The sequence below is a fragment of the Xiphias gladius genome, chromosome 20 (genome assembly GCF_016859285.1).
Source record: "Xiphias gladius isolate SHS-SW01 ecotype Sanya breed wild chromosome 20, ASM1685928v1, whole genome shotgun sequence".
NCBI lineage: Eukaryota > Metazoa > Chordata > Actinopteri > Istiophoriformes > Xiphiidae > Xiphias > Xiphias gladius.
In genome coordinates this window covers 17,586,389-17,607,937 of record NC_053419.1, presented here as the reverse complement: position 1 = coordinate 17,607,937, position 21,549 = coordinate 17,586,389, and the positions used below count along the sequence as shown (strand labels likewise).

The 21,549-nt window shown below is 38.5% G+C and overlaps 2 protein-coding genes and 1 long non-coding RNA gene across 4 annotated transcripts in view; 1 reads left to right on the top strand and 2 right to left on the bottom strand.

Moving 5' to 3' along the window:
• The window catches only part of itga1 (integrin, alpha 1), a 61,197-nt gene extending 60,825 nt beyond the window's left edge, over positions 1–372 (bottom strand). The window contains exon 1 of the mRNA XM_040157294.1: positions 303–372. Coding sequence (XP_040013228.1) covers position 303 — 1 coding nt within the window. The 5' untranslated portion in view covers positions 304–372. The remainder of the gene's footprint in view (positions 1–302) is intronic.
• Positions 373–1,271: 899 nt separating this feature from the next.
• On the bottom strand, positions 1,272–15,406 carry LOC120806750. 2 transcript variants are annotated; one of them, XR_005709732.1, is made up of 4 exons: positions 15,256–15,406; positions 11,333–11,404; positions 2,968–3,090; positions 1,272–2,807 (listed from the first exon to the last, which is right to left on the bottom strand). It is a non-coding gene; the product is annotated as an uncharacterized LOC120806750 (long non-coding RNA). The 2 variants fall into 2 exon arrangements; XR_005709731.1 differs by having other exon boundaries at positions 15,287–15,406.
• LOC120806749 (Golgi phosphoprotein 3-like) lies at positions 14,696–20,103 on the top strand. Its single transcript, XM_040158145.1, has 5 exons — positions 14,696–14,933; positions 15,488–15,619; positions 16,345–16,459; positions 17,118–17,278; positions 18,444–20,103. The coding sequence occupies exons 1-5, from the start codon at positions 14,724–14,726 to the stop codon at positions 18,705–18,707; spliced, it is 882 nt and encodes a 293-aa protein (XP_040014079.1). The 5' UTR covers positions 14,696–14,723; the 3' UTR covers positions 18,708–20,103.
• The last annotated feature ends 1,446 nt before the right edge of the window (positions 20,104–21,549 follow it).

Here is a 21,549-nt window from a genome sequence, read left to right as displayed (position 1 = left end):
ATGCAGCTTAAAAAACAAAAACGGAACAGTTAAAAATGAAGCAGCAGAGGCTAAAATATCCAGACTTTTAGTCCACAATATAAACCTTCCAAAAACTCTTCATCCAACATTATGGGGAACATAATGCAACCAATAATCTTCTCTTTCATACATTCATGTCTTTCATCTGAGCACAGGTTTTCTATCATGAATTTGTAGTTTGCAAATCAAACCCTGACGTAACCCTCATTACATCTATTTTCTCAAACTTAACAAAAGTCCTCCAGGGTGGCAGAACATAGAACACAGACTAGTACACTTACTTTTGTGAGTAAAATTGGTGGGATGCCTCTTTAACGAACCGTCAAGAGCCAAATTAATGTTGTTTGGTGCGGTTCCTTCATCTTCCTGACCTTTTTTTTTAAGAAATCAAACCTGTTATCGACCCACTGAGTAGTCAGTATTTAACAAAATTGTTGAAATGTGCAGTCAACCACAGTTTCTGTTGGCTGAGCATTCGGCTGTAAAAATGTAAAGATACTAAAAGAAGTTTCTTTTTAATAACACTATTAACTGAACCAAAACAGAGTACGGCAGCCAATTCTGCTTGCTATGTTTGTCTCTGCAGCCCGGAACTGTATTCTTGAGTAGACTAACACAGAAGCTTGTTGCTATATAAGGACATGTTGGCTCTATACTCTTGTATACTCTCTGTTTTTTAATCACCATTAAACAGCGAATGCAATGAATGTGTAAAAAAAAAAAGACTGCTTTCTCATAGTTACAAGGCATTTCTGCGGAGCTCCCTTGGTGGTAGCAGCACGGGTGGTTGCTTGCAGATTTGATTTTAGCAATACTACCGGGGATGAACTTTAGGGAAAAAAGTAAGTCCTGTGTGAGCTCAGATTGAAAGAAAGCAGACCCATCCTCACTGATTCCTCTTTGATGAGAACAGGTTTTGACTTGTTACATTAACCAGAGCAAAGAGAGCAAATGGAGATCTCTTGAGTTTAACCCCCCCTCACTACCCTTTCTTCTATTTATTATTTTCTACTGGAAAAAGCGTCTATAACAACTATTTGGACAGTCATCAATAAATAACAGATGGAAACCAATGTGATAAGTGGATCTGTACTTTGTTTCCTGGGTATTGGACATTGCTTTGTCTGAGCACATTAGGGCACATGATACACTAAACTTCAAAAAAGTCATCACCCACGCCTGACTTGTAAAACTTTATTTTCCACCAAACGGCCACAACCTTTTGGCATTTATACACCAATCTAAAGTTATTTTCTGATACATTCATGGGAGCATGTGAGTATAATCAACACGCTATCATCAAAGTCACCCTCCAATCCACCCCTTTGCACAGCTGAAAACAACATTTTGGCAGATGTGGGCAGCAATTAGAGGTCTCTTCAGTCTTCTCCCTCTGGGGCTCTATCTCCCAGCAGCTTCACTTCTCCGTTGTGGGGGCCAGCACAGGGTCTTGACCCTTTGACTCTGACAACACTGAGTCTCTCAGTCTACCACAGACACACTGAGCACCTCTGCCCTTTATTACTGCGGTGGTGAAACCTTTATCTCTGCTGACTATAGTCAGCCACAAAAAATTCCACCATATCGGTCCAGACTGATTTATCTCAGCAACTGTTGGATGGATTGGCACAAAATTTTGTACAGACATTCATGGTTCCAAGGTGACGTATACTAATGACTTTGGTGATCCCCTGATTGTGGTGCCATGAGGTTCACGGGTTTATTTTTCAGTGAAATGGCTCCAAAACTATTTGATGGATTGACGTAAAAATTTGGTACAGATATCCATGGTGCCCATAGGACTTTTTCACCCCTCGGATAAAATATCTCACTTACTGGGTAGATCGGCACATAATTTGGTACAGACATTAATCGTCGCCAGATACTAAATCCTACTGCCTTTGAGTGAAATTTAGATAGAATAGATTAGAAATTAAGATATTGATTCATCTCTCTGGATGAATCCTAAAAACTTGGGTGATCCCCTGACATTTCACCTAGCGCTGTCACCTGGTAAAAACTTTCATTTGTCCAAAAGCCTCAGATGTACTTTGTTTTTGGTGCCAATTAGAAAAAATGTTAGCGTGCTGACGTGCTTAACTGAGCTGGTGAACACGGTTAGCATTATATGTGCTTAACATCAAAATGTTAGCTTTGTCATATGATGCAGACATTAACATTTAGCTCAAAGCAGGACTTTGCCTAGGTTCAGCCTCACAAAGCTGCTAGCATGGCTGCGTACTGTTATTCCTGTTTCTTCCTGTGTCCTCTGAAAACACTAAGTCGCATTGTTGCGGAGGGAGAGTCAAAAGTTAGAAGCCATTATGTTTCTGGGTCTTGCTATGCATGACTATGACCGCCTAACAATGACAGGAATGTGATTTCATTCGAAGTTTGTCCCCAGACCATGGTGTCAGTGCACAGGAAATTTGGTGGGGCTTCACTCAGTGGAATGGACTGTTTAAAGAATGATAAGTGCCAAAACGGGACTGCAGTCATTCCCTCAAGGCAGTTTCACACCAATTTTCCCGTCATAAAGTTTTTGCCTGAAGCTTTTGATACTGTGAGAATCAGCTATTGAGGAATTTGTACTGCTATAATGACTTTTCTCTTTTGTTCCAGTAGACAGATGTGCTTACACATACATCAATAGGCATGTGCACATTTGCACACACATGCACAGTTATTTCCAGCATGTGACATCACATTTTTGGCATGCCCCACAGCCAGTGTGATTAGAGGATACCATATTCGGCTCAGAGTGCAGTCGTTTCTTGGTGTGACACCTGAAATGACAGCATTGTAGACACGGGAGAAGCCATGAGGGCTGGGGGGGGGGGCAACGCTGGGGACCACTGAGGTTGATTCCTAAAATTTAGATTCAAACTTTAACACGACAGAGAGGTGTGCACGATCCAATTGTTTTTGAACTTTAAAAACACTGACCTTATAAACCCTTCAGTCACTGACATTTCAAGAAGTAGACAGTGGTGTTACGGTAGGTCGCTGTAGTCCATCCACCACCTTCCTGAACTTGCCATGATCGACGAAATGGCCACAAAGCTCTGTCTGTATTTCAGAGACCACAGAGAGATTTCAGTACGAGGGCGAAATGTAACATGTCATTCGCTGCACAACAGCCTTAGCAAAAACAATTTTGTCATGACATAGTAGAGAAAGCACAGGTGTAGATAATGAAATTAAGGACGGCTTACATTGAACTGCTTCAGCTTCAGGGTCCTGGGGCCAGTTTCACAAAGATTTTGACTATGGCTTGGATCAAACTAGTAGCCATACCTCCAATAGATGTCTAAAGTCATCTGTTGCACAAAGCTGTGTAGTTCATGTCCATCATAAGGGAGACCAATTTGCCATAGGTTCTGGGTAAATTAAGGATTTTTTCAAACTAAAAAAAACTCACCTCAAACCGCTCAGCTCCCTTCACTCCAGCAGAAAATGTTTGCCTTGTGGCAGAATCCAACAATTACAAGGAAATTGTGCCGCGAAAAATTCAGCGAGAATGTAACAATACAAAAACACTTCCTGATGATCTGTAGCAGAGCCAAGATGCTGCTAACTCACCAGTCCGGCTCAGGGTAGTCTCTCCTGTGCTGCGAGCTTTAGAAACTCTTTGCCTCCCCATTGCTTGCTTCAAAACATTGTTAGAAAACCACAAATTATGAGCCACGTTTTGCTCAATGTTGTCATTTCGTCCCACTGGTCAGCAGGGGCTACTGACTGTTACATGGAAAAATGGATTTTAGTTTTGGGTTAGCCTGACGGTCAGGTGGCTAACTTTTTTGGCTTAAAATAAGTCAGTTTTTGCTTTTGTCTAACTTGCATTAGATTAATCTAATAGCAAAATTAAGACTGGTATCGTACATGCTAGACAGCTGTCGCACTGTCATGGCTTACTGGGACAATCAAAAAAGACGGCACCATTGTTATTGTTACTAGTAACACCAAGGCCTTTCGTTGCCCATGCCTGTTTAATCACCTATGCTGGCTTGAAAGAGTAGGTTGAAATTCAGGAATACTTTTAATCATCAAGTGCGCTAAGTGTAAATAGATAGAGGATTGACCATAAATACTATGTGTACCTACTAAATTTTAATTCAATTCAAATTCAACTCAATCTGGGAACAGTTCAGCTGGTAATTTATGCAACTGGTAGCAAGGCCTACCAGTTGCATAAGTAATTAGCAAAATACCAGCTAACCTTTTGTGACGAAAGTTTCCAGGAAATTTGCAGGAAAATACCAGAACTATAAAATAAAGCATTACCAAAAAATGCAGTCTCACTCACAATATCACAGAGTAACATGCAGTGAGTTTGTGGAATTTTCCCTCATATGGTTTCGGTGTAATATTATAGCGAATGTTTTAACTGTAAAGGGTATGTTCCCGACTTCTATTACATTTTATTTTGCCAACACAGTCCTGTCCATCCAACCCAGACCTTCTCCAAATTACAGGGAAGAAAGTTGTTTACCATTTGGCTGTCACAGGTGGTAAAGCTGAACACTGTCAGCGAAATATTCATAACACACACACACACACACACACACACACACACACACACACACACACACACACACACACACACACACACACACACACACACACACACACACACAGACACATCGAGAACTCTGTACCGTATGCTACAGTAAATTAGAGTGAACCGGAGATTTTGTTACTGTCTGAGTAAAACGTTATGTTGGCCAAAAGTGACAGTGTACAACAGTCAAAGATCTGGCCAAAGGGCTTTAAATTTGTGAGCAGTTTGTTTATGATTTCCCGTATCATAACTGTGAGGAAGTTAATTTTTGACAGATTTAGTTTTGGTCATTTTGACAGGTCTCCTGTGGTGAATATGAATCCAGGGGAGGAGAAGGGCAGAAATGGGGGGTCACATCTCCTAAGGTATATGTTGCAGTACTCAGTGGGAATATCATGCATGTGTGTGCTCATGTGTACTTGACCCTTCTGTATGCTACCTCCCCCTTGTGAAACCAGAAGATGATTAAGATCATAAGGTCTCCATGCCCCCTCATCATGTTCAATGTGACTTGACTTTTTCAACCACAGATCCCGTGTTTTGGGGTGAACATCGGTTGGCCTCTGACCACAACTAGTGAACGGCACAAGAAGTCATCTGGTCAGGATTATTAGCTTGCACGGGCTAAATTTGCAGTTAACCTGGGTATTTTTAACACTTGAGGCACTTTTATATTGTTTTCAGTGGTGGAAGAAGTATTCAGATATTTTATTTAATTAAAGTAATTAAAGTGTTAAAGTACTCTCTTATAAGTAAAAGCACAGCGGTATTATAAGGAAACTGTATATAAAGTATCAAAAAAAAATTTTGTTTATGTAGACAAATGGGCCCACTGATTGTCATATTGTTGTATACACAATTATTTTCATTATCAATTAATCGGCTGATTGATCTCTAGATTGATCAATTAATTGTTTAGTCTATAAAATGTCCAAACCTTTTTTTTTTTAATGTCTTGTTTTGTCAGTCCAAAACTAAAAGATCTATTTGTTATTGATGCATTAATGTGGTCACACTGGAGCTAATTGAACTACATTATATACTCTTGGTAGTTTAATCTGTAACAGCATGTGATATTTTATAAAATGATTTACATGTACAATCTTAATCTGGAAAGTAACTTGTAGCTATAGTCAAATAATATGTCAGATAAGTGTACTGGAGTAAAACGTACAATATTTCCCTCTGAAATGTAGTGGATTAGAAGTACAAAATGGCATAAAATGGAAGCACTCAAATAAAGCACGACTACCTCAAAATTCTACTTTAGTACAATATTTGAGTAAATGTACATAGTCATTTTTCACTACTGGTTGTTTTTGCCTTAAACCGAGCAGAGGTGCCTTGACAGCTCCATCATTCCTGCTGAGCAAATAAACCAAATGTTAAGCATGAGGTCAGCTGTGCTGCTGGCTCATCAGCTGTACCCGGTCTCTCTAAGCCAATCAGGAGTCTCCTGACTGAACAGTGCTGGTCGGCTGTCAAGTCAGTGGTTTTATCGTGCAAACAGTGGAAGGCTCTATTTAATGTTCCAGGTCATGGACGGCTGCATGTTGACTGTTTGAGCGCATACTGTAGATGTGGGTTTGTGTGCAATTGTAAACATGGTCACATATGTGCGTCTCTACTAAGTGAGTGTGAGTGTGTGTGTGTGTGTGTGTGTGTGTGTGTGTGTGTGTGTGTGTGTGTGTGTGTGTGTGTGTGTGTGTGTGTGTGTGTGTGTGTGTGTGTGTGTGTGTGTGTGTGTAGAGTTTCGTACAGCTGGGTTTCAGAACCTCTGGTGGTTCCATTGTTAAGGGCTTCCTGCCGAAATCTCCGGGGGTGGGTGGGTGTGGGGGATTGGTGGGCCAGCAGAGGAAAGGGAGTATCACACAAATTTAGATGTTAAATAGAAAAGCTTTTTTTTTAAATTTTTGGGTAAAAAAAATAAAATAACTTAGCTTGTACATTACAAAATAAGGGATCATACACACTAATCTAGCATCAGAAACACACTTGCACATTTTTTAAAAAATTTTAAAACAAGACTATGTTACTTTTAAAAGAATAAATAACACATTCTTACTCGTAGAAGTAAAAAATTGAATTCATTTGTTCGCAACACAATGCACTATTTTTTTTTTTTTTTGCTGCTACAGCCTTATTTGATCTGCTATGCCCTGTAACTTATGTTAGCTAATGTTAGCAAAGTGTAGATAAATATTGCTCTACAACACACATTACTGGGTAACCTTGCTGATTTTATGACTCTTCTCCGCTTGTCTTTCTGTTAAGCGGCCGCTGTTTAACAGCATGTACAATCTAGCTTTAACAATTAAACTCAAACCTGCAATAACTGATTTTTTTGGCCACTTTTGGGGAAACAGAAACAAGTTTTGAACACAACACATCATCATCTTTTAACCTGACATAGCAAACAGTATTTACACATCCAGTCATGTTTCTGGCCACCATACATATATATGTATACACACACACAAACACACACACACACACATATATATATCCTATCACACTGTCTTCACATTGTCATTTGATACATTTTTATTATAAAAATGTTGATTGAAGCTGCTTTAAACAAACTATAGCCAATTAACCTGCAATTTTATTCAAGCCAACTCCAGATTTACATTTAGCTTTAATTGCTGAAATCGAGAAGTGTTAAAAAAAAAAAAAAAAAAAAAATCAATCCAGCATGTTGAAATTCTTCTTTCAAGTGTTTCCTTATTTAATATTTGCCTGCTTCTGAGGCAACAGCTTATTCGGTCAAATGCATGATGGAAGACTGATCTGTGTCCTAGATATAAGGCTTCCAGGATATGTATTCAAGTCCCCGCTTTGAAGTAAAATTACTCTTTGATTAATTGCATTATACCCTGTGGATGTATTGCCTCATTGTTATGTTTATTGTTCATTTCACTGTGAATGGGACGAAGGCAAAGCACTTCCCATAATTGTGCCTAGTTGGAGCAGATGTTCAAACATGCATTACTTTGCTGCTTTCTTTCTCTCACCTCATTATTCTTCACCTTTCACTCTCTTTCTTGTTTTAATATTCTTACTGTTGGCCGTGTGTATGGCCCATAGCCTTATTTAGCCCACCTGGCCTTGGAGCCTGCGTGTCCTTGGACGTGCCGCTATTATAACCACTATGAATTGCACCGGGCTTCTGTTTCACCAACTGTTCAAGTTCACACCAGACCAAAACACAGAAACAATATCAGTCATTGAAAAATGTGCAGATGTGATCTGTTATTTTCCAATCATTTCCATATAGTTCAGCCTCTTTTCCTATGTTGTTTCTTATTATTGTAACAAGCTGCAAGAAAATTGATAGGATCTTCATTTTTCGCACCCTCTACATATGATCCCAAAATTGTGGCTCTGCAATTTCTCAGCCTTCTAGTATTCACTGGGGCTTTTGAATATCACAAGCTATTAAATATAATTATATTTTTCTCAGCCATTATTATCCATTGAGATGCCGTGTAGCGGACAATTGAGAGATTTTATAATTCACTTACAGCATGCAATGGTAAGTGACTCCCCTAGTTCTCTCCGTGGGAGTGTTGTCTTGAAAGTGTGCATGTGTTCTTCTGCATTTATATAGATGGGGGCACTAAGGGTCAACCCTTTGCCCACTCCAGAGACAGGAAATGGTTCCAATATGGGCCTGAGTGTGGCCTCCTTTAAAGCTCTGGGGAGTGATTTAGGCTCCTTGTCAAGACCAGAACTGCAGGATCAGTGAGAAAAAATGTACAAAGTGAAAAGTACAGATGTTTTGTTTGGGCCATTTGAAACCATAGATCTCTGGCAGGCTTCACAGGAACCCAAGGTTTATTAATAGTGTCAGTGGGTTAGCAGATGATGAGCTGATATGTCAGGAAAATTTTATGTCTAGTGTAATGTTTACATATTTAAAATATCAAGACTGTTTCTGCTTGTTTTCATGCCTTTTATAACATTTAATTGGAATCTACTAACGTGTATTCTTTTGTCTTAGTTTGACGAGAGAAATTCTGCTCCAAATATTAAAAACCTCTTTTCCAAAGAAAGTTTTGTTTACATCCATACAGACTTTAGTGTGACGACATTTGCTGGTGGACTTTTTCCAGGCCTAATGCTCTAACGCTTGTGCATCTTGTCGTCTTGGACTGTGTGCAAATATGCTACGTACATGGTAAGAGTGTTGGTCGACCGTCCTCGCTGTGATGGCAGCAGAGATGGTTGTTTACACGGAGCATATTTCCAACTGTCTGGGATGGGAATTTTTTTGGGCCATATTCAAGGGCTCTGTAACCTCAGAAAAGCAGACAGTGTTCAGATGTGTTACGACTTTCTTGGCAGAGTTGATCAAAGATGTACAAAGTACTGATTATTTAATCAGTTTGTAAGATGAAAGCAGTGAGTTCATACATGCACAATACAATACAGTCAGGGAGGAGAAACTAATGTGTTTGCTCATCAGCGGTGGAATGTAACTAAGTACTGAAATTGCTTAAAAATCTCAGCTACTTATTCTTGAGTATTTTCATTTTATGTTACCTTATATCTTTACTCCACTACACTACAGCAGAGGAAAATATACTTTTTACTCCACTACATTTATTTGACAGCTTTAGTAACTAGTTACTTTCAAATGTTAACTATTTTTTATATTTTGTAACATTCATATTTTATAAGATGAGCTTATAAAACAGTTTGTTGTCATAGACAACAGTATAGAAAGCACTTAAAATGATCTCCACCTTGACCAACTACAGCAGTAAAATGACACAATGATTGATCAGTGATTGAAAATAATACAAAACCCACAGTTTATGTAGGTTTGTCTACACTGGGTACCTTCACTTTTCTTATTTTCAGTACATGTTGCTAATGTTATAGTTAAGTAACATTTGAATGCAGGACTTTTAATTGTGTATTTTTACAGTGTGGAACTTTAATCAAGCCAGTAACACCACAGTGTAGAGATTCTCTGTAACAAGTAAAGGTCATGCGTTCACAATTTACTTAAGTAAAAATACTATTAGCATTAGTATTAACATCAAAATATACCAAAGTATCAAAATATCGAAAGTAAAAGTGCTCATTATGCTTAGTGACTCAATTCAGAATAACATATATTATATTATTTGATTATAATAACTGATGCTTTACCCTATACATCAATTTAATGATGAATTTGGTGAAGATCAGGCAAATCTTAATTTATTTGGGTGAATATTGATAAGACTTTATTGATCCCTACCATGATTTAGTTGTTGATTATCATTTGTATTATTAATCTAAGACTGAAAAAACAAGTAGGACCTAATGTTGTCAAATATTTACAGTGGCGTAAAAAGAACAATACTGGACTCAGTGGAGTAGAGGTAGCAGAAAATGTATACACACAAATAAAGTTCAAATACATCCAAATTTTACTTAAGTACTGTATAGTACAGGAGTTGGTGGTTACGTCCCACCAATGCTTATTGTAGGTATCCACAAGCTAAGTGGAACCAGTGTAAAGCCGAATATTGTAAACAATTAAATAACGCACTAGAAAAAAGTGAAAAATATTTCAAGTGAGGTTTGCTTGAGCACATTCCAAGATATGCAGCTGCTAGCTCTCAGACCAAGAAATACCTGAATAAGGCATCAAAGCCATGTTCTATATATCATTTATACCACAACGGCAAAGACAAGACTTTGGCTGACTTTGAACAGAGATCTTCCAGGAGCCTCACAAAGCCCAAAGGTTTATTGGGTTAAGTACCTCTCTCTGCTGAGGCTCAAGTTCAAACTAAACCCTTCTGCCACCAATTGAATTCAAAGATGCTACTGGCCAAACTGACCAGGAACTGTTTTTTTTTCTTAGGACTTCTACTAAATAGCAGGTGGCTGGAAATTTATCTCAGTAATAAAAAAAAAAAAACCTGTATAATCTAATGTTGAGTGCTGTTTAAAATTCAGCCAATGTAGTATTTACAGATTGCTGTGGTCTGTACTTGAATTCTATTAAGCCCAGGGGAACATGAGGTGCCTTGACGAGAGGAAAATACTTTTAGAGACTACCTTTCAATTAATTAAAAGAAATAAAGAAAAATGTCTCCTCCCACTGGAAATGAGCTTGACCTTTTGGTATTCTACTCTTTCCATCATCAATTAAGTATCAGTTGGTTCAAGCCTTTTTATTTTCACTCTCTGCAATACTCCATTAGCAGCATAAAACTGTTTTACAGTTGTTCAGTATTTCTTATGTGCTTTTCAATATAAAATTACAAAATAATATTTTTGCATGAGGAAACACTAATGTTAGGGATTCATTCATTTCGTAATTGCACTCTCAGCTACTCAATATATTAAAAAGCGTCAATATACGAACCTTTATAATTATTCTTCGTCGATTGCTGCATCTTTAACCTCACAGAGTCACTGTTCGCTTCTGTAGTGTCCTCATTTCCCCCACAGGAAACAGCGTTTTCATCTTATCTCAGATTAAATCTTCTCTTTCTTCATCTGCTGTTGCTGAATGAGATCAGCTGTTAACTACAAACCTCTTTTCCTTCGAGTTAACACGGTCACATCTGGCTTCACAAAATCCTGGGTTCATAGCTGATAACCAGCTTTGTGAGACAGGTTATCCAGAATTGAATGCAAAAATTGAATTCACTTTGTGAGACATACTGGCCCCATTCAAAAGCAGGGTAATGTTCAACAGTGAGAGACAATGTTATGGTGCACAAATATCATTGAACAAATTACCTTTGTTATGTTTGCCCTGTTCAGTTAGAATTCCTTGCTGGAAGAGGTATTCTTAGATTCATTACATGTGACCTGCAATGATAGGAAAGAAAAACGTTTAATTTGCAAGCACAGGACATATAAGTCATGAATCGATCTTAAACTAGTGATCATACAACATATGGTATGTGGTCTCAGGTTTCTGCAGGAAAGAAGCACCTTCAGTATAATGACTTCCGTAATGTTCACAGCCATGCAAGACAAAACCACACTGACCACTGGTATTCCAAGCATCATGACTAGATTATACCCATTTGTACAACCAGTTTAATGGGACCTTTTTTTTTTTTTTTAAAACCTCCTTTCATGTGTGTTATTGTTCTTTTAAAAGCTTTATCCGGACTATATCTATATGGCTTAATGTTTTGTTTTGTTTTTTGTTTTGTTTTTAAAAAAATATTCTATATCCTTTAGCAACAAAATGACCAATGACTCTGCAACTGCTTTTCCCATGTTATAGTTTTGGAGGTAAACCACAAGCAAAGTATACAAAAATGGGATGTGTTTATTTAGTGGAACACGGTACATGCATAGCTGAAACTTGTGTTTCTTGTGGTGTGTAGAAAGGCCTCTTTAACAGAAGACATTTGACATAATAGAAGGAAAAGCCCATATGTAACTAATAGCTTCAATAATAGCTGCATTCCATTTAGTCGCTCCAGTTCTAGGGCCTGGTTTTGGTTCATGCTGGCTCATTAATATTATTAGTAACACCTGTGCTTTTCCTGCTGTAATGAGGCAAAAAGGCCTATAAAGACAGACTGACAATCCAGGCCTGTGTACCTGGGTTTTGCCTAAAACTTGCCACTAGTCCTGCCTCACAGCTAGTCTCACAACTAGATGAGGGGAGGTCTGGAAAGGAGGAGGAGGAGGAGGAGGAGGAGGAGGTGGAAGGGGGCTAAGGTCAAGTGGAGGACATTTGAGAGTTTATTTGCTACATCATCATCATCAACAATGGACCTCTGCCAACGATGAAGTGGTACTTTAACAACTGACATACAGTAGCTAAAGCCAACACTATGCATCCTTTGGGGGGGGGGAAGGCTGTAAAGTGAGGATGCTTTTAAAAATAATGCCATGAATAGTTTTTATTTATCATTCAACATCATACAAGGTGCAATAAACTGAAAAAAAAACTATTATTTGGTGTGAGCACCCTTTGCCTTTAAAACAGCACCAGTTCTCCATTAGTATCCAGTTTTATAATGGTACTTGGCAAGCAGGTTGTTCCAAGCATCTTGGAGAACTTCCCACAGTTCTTCTGTGGATTTAGGCTGTCTCAGTGTCTTCTTCATGTAATCCCAGACTGATGTTGAGATCACGGCTCTGTGGGGGCCAGATCGTCTGCTGTAGGACTGCTTGTTCCTCTTGTCTCTGAATATAATTCTTTATGACTCCGGCTGTATGTTTGGGGTCCTTGTCTCGCTACAGAATTAGTCTGATCAGACACCTCCCCGACGTTACTGCATGAGGGATAAGAACCTAAACATCTGTAGTGCCTAAAACCTTTGCACAGTACCGTTTCTGCACAGCACACCACAAGTAACATTACAAGTTACGGAATAACACTGATATGGTGTAAAGTGATACTGATTATCAGCACTAAAGAGCTGGTATTTTAACAGCTATTTTAGCTGCTGTGGATCATTAATATACACCATCTCAGTCATATCCTTTATATGATTAAAAAAGAGATGACAAAGTTTCCATGTCAAAGGACAATAAAAAAAAAAAAAATTAAACGCCCTTTCAATTTCCCCCGGATTCGTGAAGAGCAATGACAAGCATTCATTTCCAGGAACAGAGGAGGAAAGAGAGGAGGAAGAATACTAGCAGACTAGTCATCTGTTTCATACACACAGGCTGCCACCTAGTGCTGACAGTCTACACTGCATAACGTCCTTCGTGGTTATTTGCATTTGAGAGACGTTAACAGTTCATGCTGCCTATCTGTTGCATTTTTCTAAATATGAAGCTGTTAAATAAATGTATAGACAACGCGTTTTACATGCTATGTTGTAAAAGTAGGCTATGGTCTTACTGTTTACACGATGGTTTTATGATCAGTGGTAATGAGGGAAGTTATTGGCGACTGGTAAAAAGTCAATTAACGAGTTACAGTTACTTGATTGTAGCTTGTTGGTAACATTATAGATACATTAAAAATAATAATAATAACTTATTTCCATAGCACTTTTCTTAACACGGTCACAAAGGACATGAGATACAGTATTATATTTATATAATAGTTTCAAAATTTACAAATTTCAATGCACTGTTGCTTTTTATTTAATGAATTTAAAAATCTGAAAAGAGTAAACAGTAACTGTCGAATGTGAGAAAGGCGTCCTACTGAGTCAGGGCTCAGTAACCCCTCACTTCCGCTGAAATCACAGCTCTCTTCCCCAGCCAAGAGTCCTGCACACACACAGTATGCGTGAGATCCACTCACGGATTCCCAGTGAGGTCCAGGTCAGGGGACTGCGAGGGCCGTTCAAAAAGCATCGGATTGTGTTTTTTCTCGAAGTAGTTCATGGTGGATTTTGAGGTCTCTGCTTTGAATTATTCTCCTGTTGTAGAAGCCACCCTGTTTTCAGTTTCACTTTCTTGACTGACCGCAAGACATTTGCATACATCATTTTTTTGATTCGGTGATTTATATAATTGTATCTACTCGACTTGCAGTAATGTACAATGTATTGTATATTATATTATCACCAATGTACAGCGTATACACTATATTCGGCACGTAATACGGGTATGCCTTTATCTTTAAGCTCTATGTTTTTCTAATATTAATAATTATTTTCTAATCTTATAGTTTATCTAGTCTATTTAGTTATTGTATAATTCAGGCTTTAATTGCATTGTTTGTTACCTCCCTCATAGTTTTTGTGATTTATGTGAAGTGGCTGTTGCAACGCTGCAATTTCCCTTTGGGATTAAGAAATTATCCTTTCTTTCTTTCTTTCTTTCTTTCTATCCATCTATCTATCTACACTCAAAGCAGAATATTTCCAAAATGTGGAAAATGCTAATATAACTGATATGTGTTGAACTTCTTGTTTTGCAGTGTTTCCAATGACCCGTGATGGCAACAGAGGAAGATGCGTTCAGGGTCCAGTTCAGACCAAATCCGACGTCACTGTCACCGCCACCATGTTGGATCAGGAAGTGGGCTGAGTCGGAGCACGAATCCCGAGCTGGGCTTAACGTTAACAGTCGTCTTTATTCGCTCGGTCCACCGTTTAACCGTTCTCACCTTTTAAATCCAGGTTACATGCTGCCTGGCTTTCCCCGGTGGTCGAGGTAGCCGCTTTTCTCCGCATCTGGTCGTTTTGTTGCACTAGCTATGTCTTCGATCACGCAGAGGACCTCGGGCCTCGTCCAGCGGAGGACCGAGGCCATTCGCAGCGCCGCCGCCGACAAGGAGAGGGAGTCCGGCGGGGAGGAGGACGAGGCGCGCCGCGGGGAGGAGGAGGACGACGACAAGGGGGACTCGAAGGAAACCCGGCTCACATTGATGGAGGAAGTGTTGCTGCTGGGCCTCAAGGATCGAGAGGTGTGGGCTGGTTTAAGTCTTTGATCTTCTAACTTAGTCGTTCAACATTGGCTAAAATCGTGTTTACGTCGCGCCAAACGCGAAGCTACTTTTTTTATTCCAGGATTAGTTTATTATTCTCGGGGTTTGTTTGCAGCAGACGTGGAAGTCAACTACTTTAAACGTTTAATGTTTAGCTAGTTAGCCAATGTTTGCCAAGCAGCTTGTATTTAACCGTGTCACAAATGCTCCTTGCCAACAACCGACAGTGTGTCGCTGCATATTTGGGTTTTGCTCGTAAGGAGACGGAAAGTGGTTATCCGACCGTAACAACCCAGTTTACCTGGCTACATAGCGCTGGTATCCGGCGTTACCTGGGCAGTTTCCTGGACAACTTGCCAGCAGCGACGTGACTCGCGTTCGACAACTCAAACAGCACATAGTCCGACGAACTACACGTCAGCGAAGTTAACAAGCCCTGCACCTTGGCTCATACTTTTTTTTCCCCCCCTTTTTTTTCCTCTTCTTCTTCTTCTTCTTCTTCTTCTTCTTCGTCTCCCCTCTCTCTTCGCCAGGGCTACACGTCTTTTTGGAACGACTGTATTTCTTCCGGGCTCCGCGGGTGTATGCTGGTCGAGCTGGCCCTCAGGGGGAGGCTACAGCTGGAGGCCTGCGGGGTGAGGAGGAAAAGCCTGCTCTCAAGGAAGGTGAGCACCGTGCCCATGCGGTCAGGTAACGAGTCAGTACATTTACTTACGAACAATTTCGACTTTACCATGTAGTAGTACCATGTTATGCTACTTTATACTTGTAATCCATTACAATATATAAATTATAATATACTGTTATATATAAGATAACACTTTAGTGATTCCCCAGGGGGCAAATTTACAAGCTACCCACCACTTTATATGTTATATATACATTACCAGCTGCAACAGTAAAGTGATGTAATGCATCATTAATTTATAATCCAGTAATAAAATAAATATTATTCTGAAACTGGTATTTCTACTTTTCGTAATTTACGCATATGTTGACACTACTACTTTTGTACTTAAGTAAAATTTGGAATGCATGACCTTCACTTGTAACAGAGTGCTTCTGTACTGTGGAATTGTTGCTTTTCTTAAGTAAACAATCTGAGTACTTCTTGCACCTATGCAGGTGTTCAGAGGAAAAAGAAGCAAGGAACTTGTGTTCAGTTGACCCTGCCCGAATCAGGGCAAGTTGAATCTAATGCAGCCCATGACACCCTGGGGTTTTCATCTCTTGAGCAAAAGGATGCAATTGACCCTTGGCTAAACCTTGTAGCTGAAAAGTCCATACTGCACCGGAGAGTGTTAAGTGATTCCTGTTCACACAGGATGTGAGTCTAGGTGCAAACAATATAGTCATCCTAGTTCAAATAAGTTGCCCTTTGTTTGCCAAGGTGATCTGCAAGTCAGATGCCCCGACAGGAGATGTGCTACTGGATGAGGCCTTGAAGCACATTAAAGAAACCCAGCCTCCAGAGACTGTCCAGAGCTGGATAGAGCTGCTGAGTGGTGAGATGCAAAACCTTGCAGAGTTTGCTAACCAAAGCTTGCAGTAATCTACTCATTGTTTCCCTTTCATAGCTTGTGGCTGCACTTATTAGTCGAATAGTTGATGGACAGAAAATTAACTGGCAACTTTTTGATAGTCAAATAATCACTCTAGTCGTTTTTTCAAGTAAATATGTCAAATATTTACTGGTTCCAGCTCCTCAAATTTGAGGATTTGCTGCTTTTCTTGTCATACAAGACAGTAAACTGAAGATCTTTGGGATGGAACTGTCTGAGGGAAAAAAAAAAAAAAAAAGACATTTGAAGATTTGTACCTTGGGTTTTTCATAATTTTCTAATTTTTTATAGACCAACCCACTGATCGACTTATCGAGAAAATGATTTAATAATAACATAAAATTAATATTAATAATAATAATAATAATAATAATAATAATAATAAATGATTTGTTTTTGATTAAAAGCTTACTAATAACATATAGCATTAAAACAACATTCCTTGACCTGAAAATATAAATGTGATATGATAATATCGTAGTTTATGGGCATTCTTATCAACAACGCTCACTCAAAATTAATAATAACTTGGAAGCAGCAGAATAAACAATGTAAAAGTAAGTGTTTAATGTCTGAAAACGGATCTCCTGTTGCCTTTTAGGAGAGACCTGGAATCCCTTGAAGCTGCACTACCAGCTGAGAAATGTGAGAGAACGTCTGGCAAAAAACCTGGTTGAGAAAGGCGTCCTCACCACGGAGAAACAGAATTTCCTGCTTTTTGACATGACCACACATCCGCTCACCAACAGCACCATTAAACAGGTAAAGTGTTCACTTATAATCAGTGCCACAGCTAACAAGCCACTGTCTTTGATGTTACTTTTGACTGTAAAAAGGGAGGACTTAGGTGGGATTTACGTTGGACTTTAAAATGGTACTGCTCTTCTCTGAGGTGCTCAGTGGGTCAGAATAGAGGAATTTGGGGAATTTTTTAATGGGTCTGAAAATGTAATCTCTTATAAGGTACAGTACAGAGCAGCAATAATTATCCGATGAATTAATTAGTCAATCAACAGAAAGTTAAACAGCAAACATTTTGATAATCGTAAAATTTTGTGTAATAATTTATTAAGCAAAAACGGCAACATTTGCTGGTTCCGGCTTCTCAAATGTGAGGATGTTAAGCTTTCCTTTGTCTTCCATCACAGTAAAATGAATATCTTTGGGTTTGGAAGTGTTGGAGGGACAAAACAAGAAATTTGAAGATTTCACTTTAGCCTGTAGGAAATTATTACGGACATTTATCATAATTTTCTCACACTTTATAGAACAACAGACAAACAAACAGGGAGATTAATCAATAATGAATATAAGCGTTAGGTGCAGCCCTGATGTACAGTTTTAAAGGAACGGGGAGGAAATTAAATTATTTTCTTTTTATAGGGGCCTTTCATGCTTAAAGAAACATAATAATATTGCAAACCCCTAATTACTGAGGATTATTATTAGAAGAGTCTTATTTAGAAGATAGTGTCCTCAGTTTACTGTAAATTTTGTTTAAAAAAAAATTTAAATTAAAGAATCTACATTTATTAGCCAGCTGTAACGGTGTTGCTTTCCTGCTATGCAATACAGTTATGCCATTTTATCTTGAGTGAGTCCTGTCTCATTGCTGCATGTTTACACAAATGTTTCTTCTAAGAAATTTTGTTTCCATAACACCTCCTGTCAGCACGGAGAGCGGTATAGAGAAGTGAAATTAAATTCTGTAGGTGGGGATGGGTAAGCCATTGAGGACTCAACATATGTCAAGAAAAAGTTGTTGTTGGGTCTCATGATTGTCAACACTGACTACCTTCATAAAAATGTATTTGAACCAAAAGCAACATATTATACAATGATTTTGTCCCTGTTAACAAGTTACCTTATGTTTGTTCAAAAACTGAAGTGTAAAATCAACAACGATATTCCTGTCGTTGCCCTAAAGCGTCTCGTCAAGAAGGTCCAGGACTCTGTTTTGGAGAAGTGGGTCAACGATCCCCACCGCATGGACAAGCGGGTCCTGGCTCTAATCCTTCTGGCCCACTCATCCGACGTTCTCGAGAATGCCTTTGCCCCACTCCAAGACGACCAGTACGACCTAGGCATGAAGAGAGTCCACACTCTGCTAGAGCTGGAGCCGGAGAAAGAGAGCGCAAAGCCCAACACCAATGAACTTATGTGGGCTGTGGTGGCCGCATTTACTAAATGAAAACACTTGATTGGTTGGACTGGAAGATCTGGCTACGGTCTGTATTATTTAACAGGTTGAAGGACTTCACTTAATGAGACAGACTTCACTTTAATGAGACAATCTATTTTGGTTGGGGAGCCTGTTTCTACATCTATTCTGGATGACATTTGTTGGTAGTCCATATTAATCCAGTGCAATCCGATTGGTGGTGGGCTTCACCAAGTAACATTTTGTTGGTTGGAAAGATCTCTAAAAGAAAACTGACTGGCCGCTCTCACACAGTAAAGGTAAGTGATCTGCCACAGCGAGGTTGGACATACTTCTCAACAACGACACTACAAACAGGTGGGCTTCTGTTAGATGTTAGATGGCATCAGAGAACAAAGCAGGTGACAGCAGTAGTCATGGTGAATATGAAGATTTCCACTGGGGTCATTTTCCCCTTCTACTCTAAGGACACATCATCTCTCCATTACTGCTAGACCTAGTCAGAATCAAATCCTGGTCTCCGTACTCTTCCCCATGCTTATGCAAGGATAAAGGACAGCAAATCACACGGCTATGGATGCTCTTTGCACTCATGCAGGTCTCCTGCTTCCACCTATTCATTCCCACTTGTGTTGGGAGTTCAGGCTTAGGGTTACTGTTAGAACACATTACCTTAATGTTATTACTGATTGCCTCTGTCTTCTTGTTAAATTTCCAATTCTCCTTTCTTCCTCATTACATTTTGAGGAGGAAAGAGAGGCCCCAAAGTAACCCTTCAGTTCAGTTCCTGCATTTTTAAGAGTCTGCTGGGTAATTTGGCCCTTATAGACTGACCTAAATGAAGAATTAAACCTTAAATCAAAAAAACTTTTTAATCTTATTAGTTAGCTGTTTTTGCAAGGGTCCAGTCTGTGTTCATAAAATCAGACTCGTCTTTCATTTCTACTTATGCTATCGATGCTTGGACTAGCCTGCCATTTATCAACTATTTTGCACAGTCAATAGCCCTGTAGGTAGGATAGTATTTATAGGGATTTTTCTCGGGTTGAGTAACCCGCTTGTGAAAATGGGGTTGAAAAGTATGATCCTTAGCATCCATGGTTTTTAAAAAAAAAAAAAAAAAAAAAAAGATCTCACTTATTTTGTCCACAGGTATTGAGCTCTCTATTGATGATAAATATTTTCAAATCATTTGTCTGGACATATATTTTAAAAAAAAAAGCTTCTTATTTTGACGTGTCAACTGAGCTGTAAAGACATGGGAAAGACAATGACTGAATCTGTTGTGATTTGGATTTCTGTGAACAGCCTACACAAGATTAACAATATGATCCTTAGCAGGGCTTGGAATTGTGAGCCAAACGGGCTAATTTCAGTTTAGAAGATGTTAAAGGGTCAATTCACCCAAATTATTTGTATATATATATATATATATTATACTATATTTTATTATATAATATAATATTTTATTTATATATATATATATATATATATATATATATATATATATATATATATATATATATATATATATATATATATATATATATATATATATATATATAATTAAAAATATATTTTCTCAGGTAACACTAGTGGTACCATTGTTGCAGGTAGTTTTGGTTATATTTAGGTTTTGAGACACCTGCCTCTGCGACATTTGCTTCTATCCAATGCAATGAGGGTAAAAGGGATTTCCTTTTAAGATGCTCATCAGCAGTAAAAAAAATTCAGAAGCAGTATCTCATGCAGGAGTTTCACTATGACTTATCCACAAACTTTACTGTAAACAGTTTTAGCTTGGAGCTCCTTGCTGGGACAGAAATCGTCCCCTATGAAAACTATCAACAGTATGTTCTGTGGATTATACCACTAGATAACAAGAGGTAAGTGAGAAAATGTATTTTGTAATTTGGGTGAACGTTGTCTTTAATTTTACTTCTTGCAGTATAATGTACCTCTCAGTTTTTATGTTGCATCATACTTTGATGTTATTTCTATCTAATAGGCTCATGTGGGCATGTTGTATTGTTTCATACATGCAGATGATGGGAGGGCTACTTGGCCCTCAGATGGTGAAATGGTCTAACAACATGCAGTCCATTGGAACAAAAACTATCTCCAAACTTGCTTTTAGTGCAGGTCTGACAAAGCTTCCGTTTCAATATGAACTCATGATTGTAAGCATCATTCATGTCCAATGGGTGTGATCTGTGTATCAAGTTACAAGCTACACCTATCACCTATTGTTTCATGGCATACTTAAAATTCTGTCTTTTTTTTTTTTTTTTTTCTAACTAAAAAATACCTGTAGGTCTGAAGAACTGTTGAGATCTGTTTACAGCAAAGAGACCATGCATGCTAATGGTGGAGGGCTGGGGTACTTGTGGATGTAGCTACAGAGAAAAGGCTTGTACGTAAATATTAGTCATTTTATGTGTACGATTTAATGGAATTAAATGAAAGGGATCTTCTCTCCTGTCCTCTATAGTTCTGTATGCTTTTGTATTACCACACAAAATAAAGTAAGGATCCTTTAAGTGCCTGAACTTAGCACTGTTTTGCTGTTGTCTCTTTTTGTATTTCATATATACACTTTCTCCCATTAAGCTTGTTAAATACGCTCATAAATTTATCTCATAAATGATGTCAAGGTACTTAGTCTGATGTAGTTTCATCAGATTAGTCTAGTGCTGAAACGATTAGAGGATTAGTCAATTGACAGAAAATTAACTACCATATGTTAGTATGATAATGACATACTTAACATATGATAATTAACTATGTATGTCATTTATCAAGCAAAAATGCCAAAGGTTCTGGTTTCCACTTATAAATTGGATTTGCTGGAGCGATTAGCAATTGATTAGTC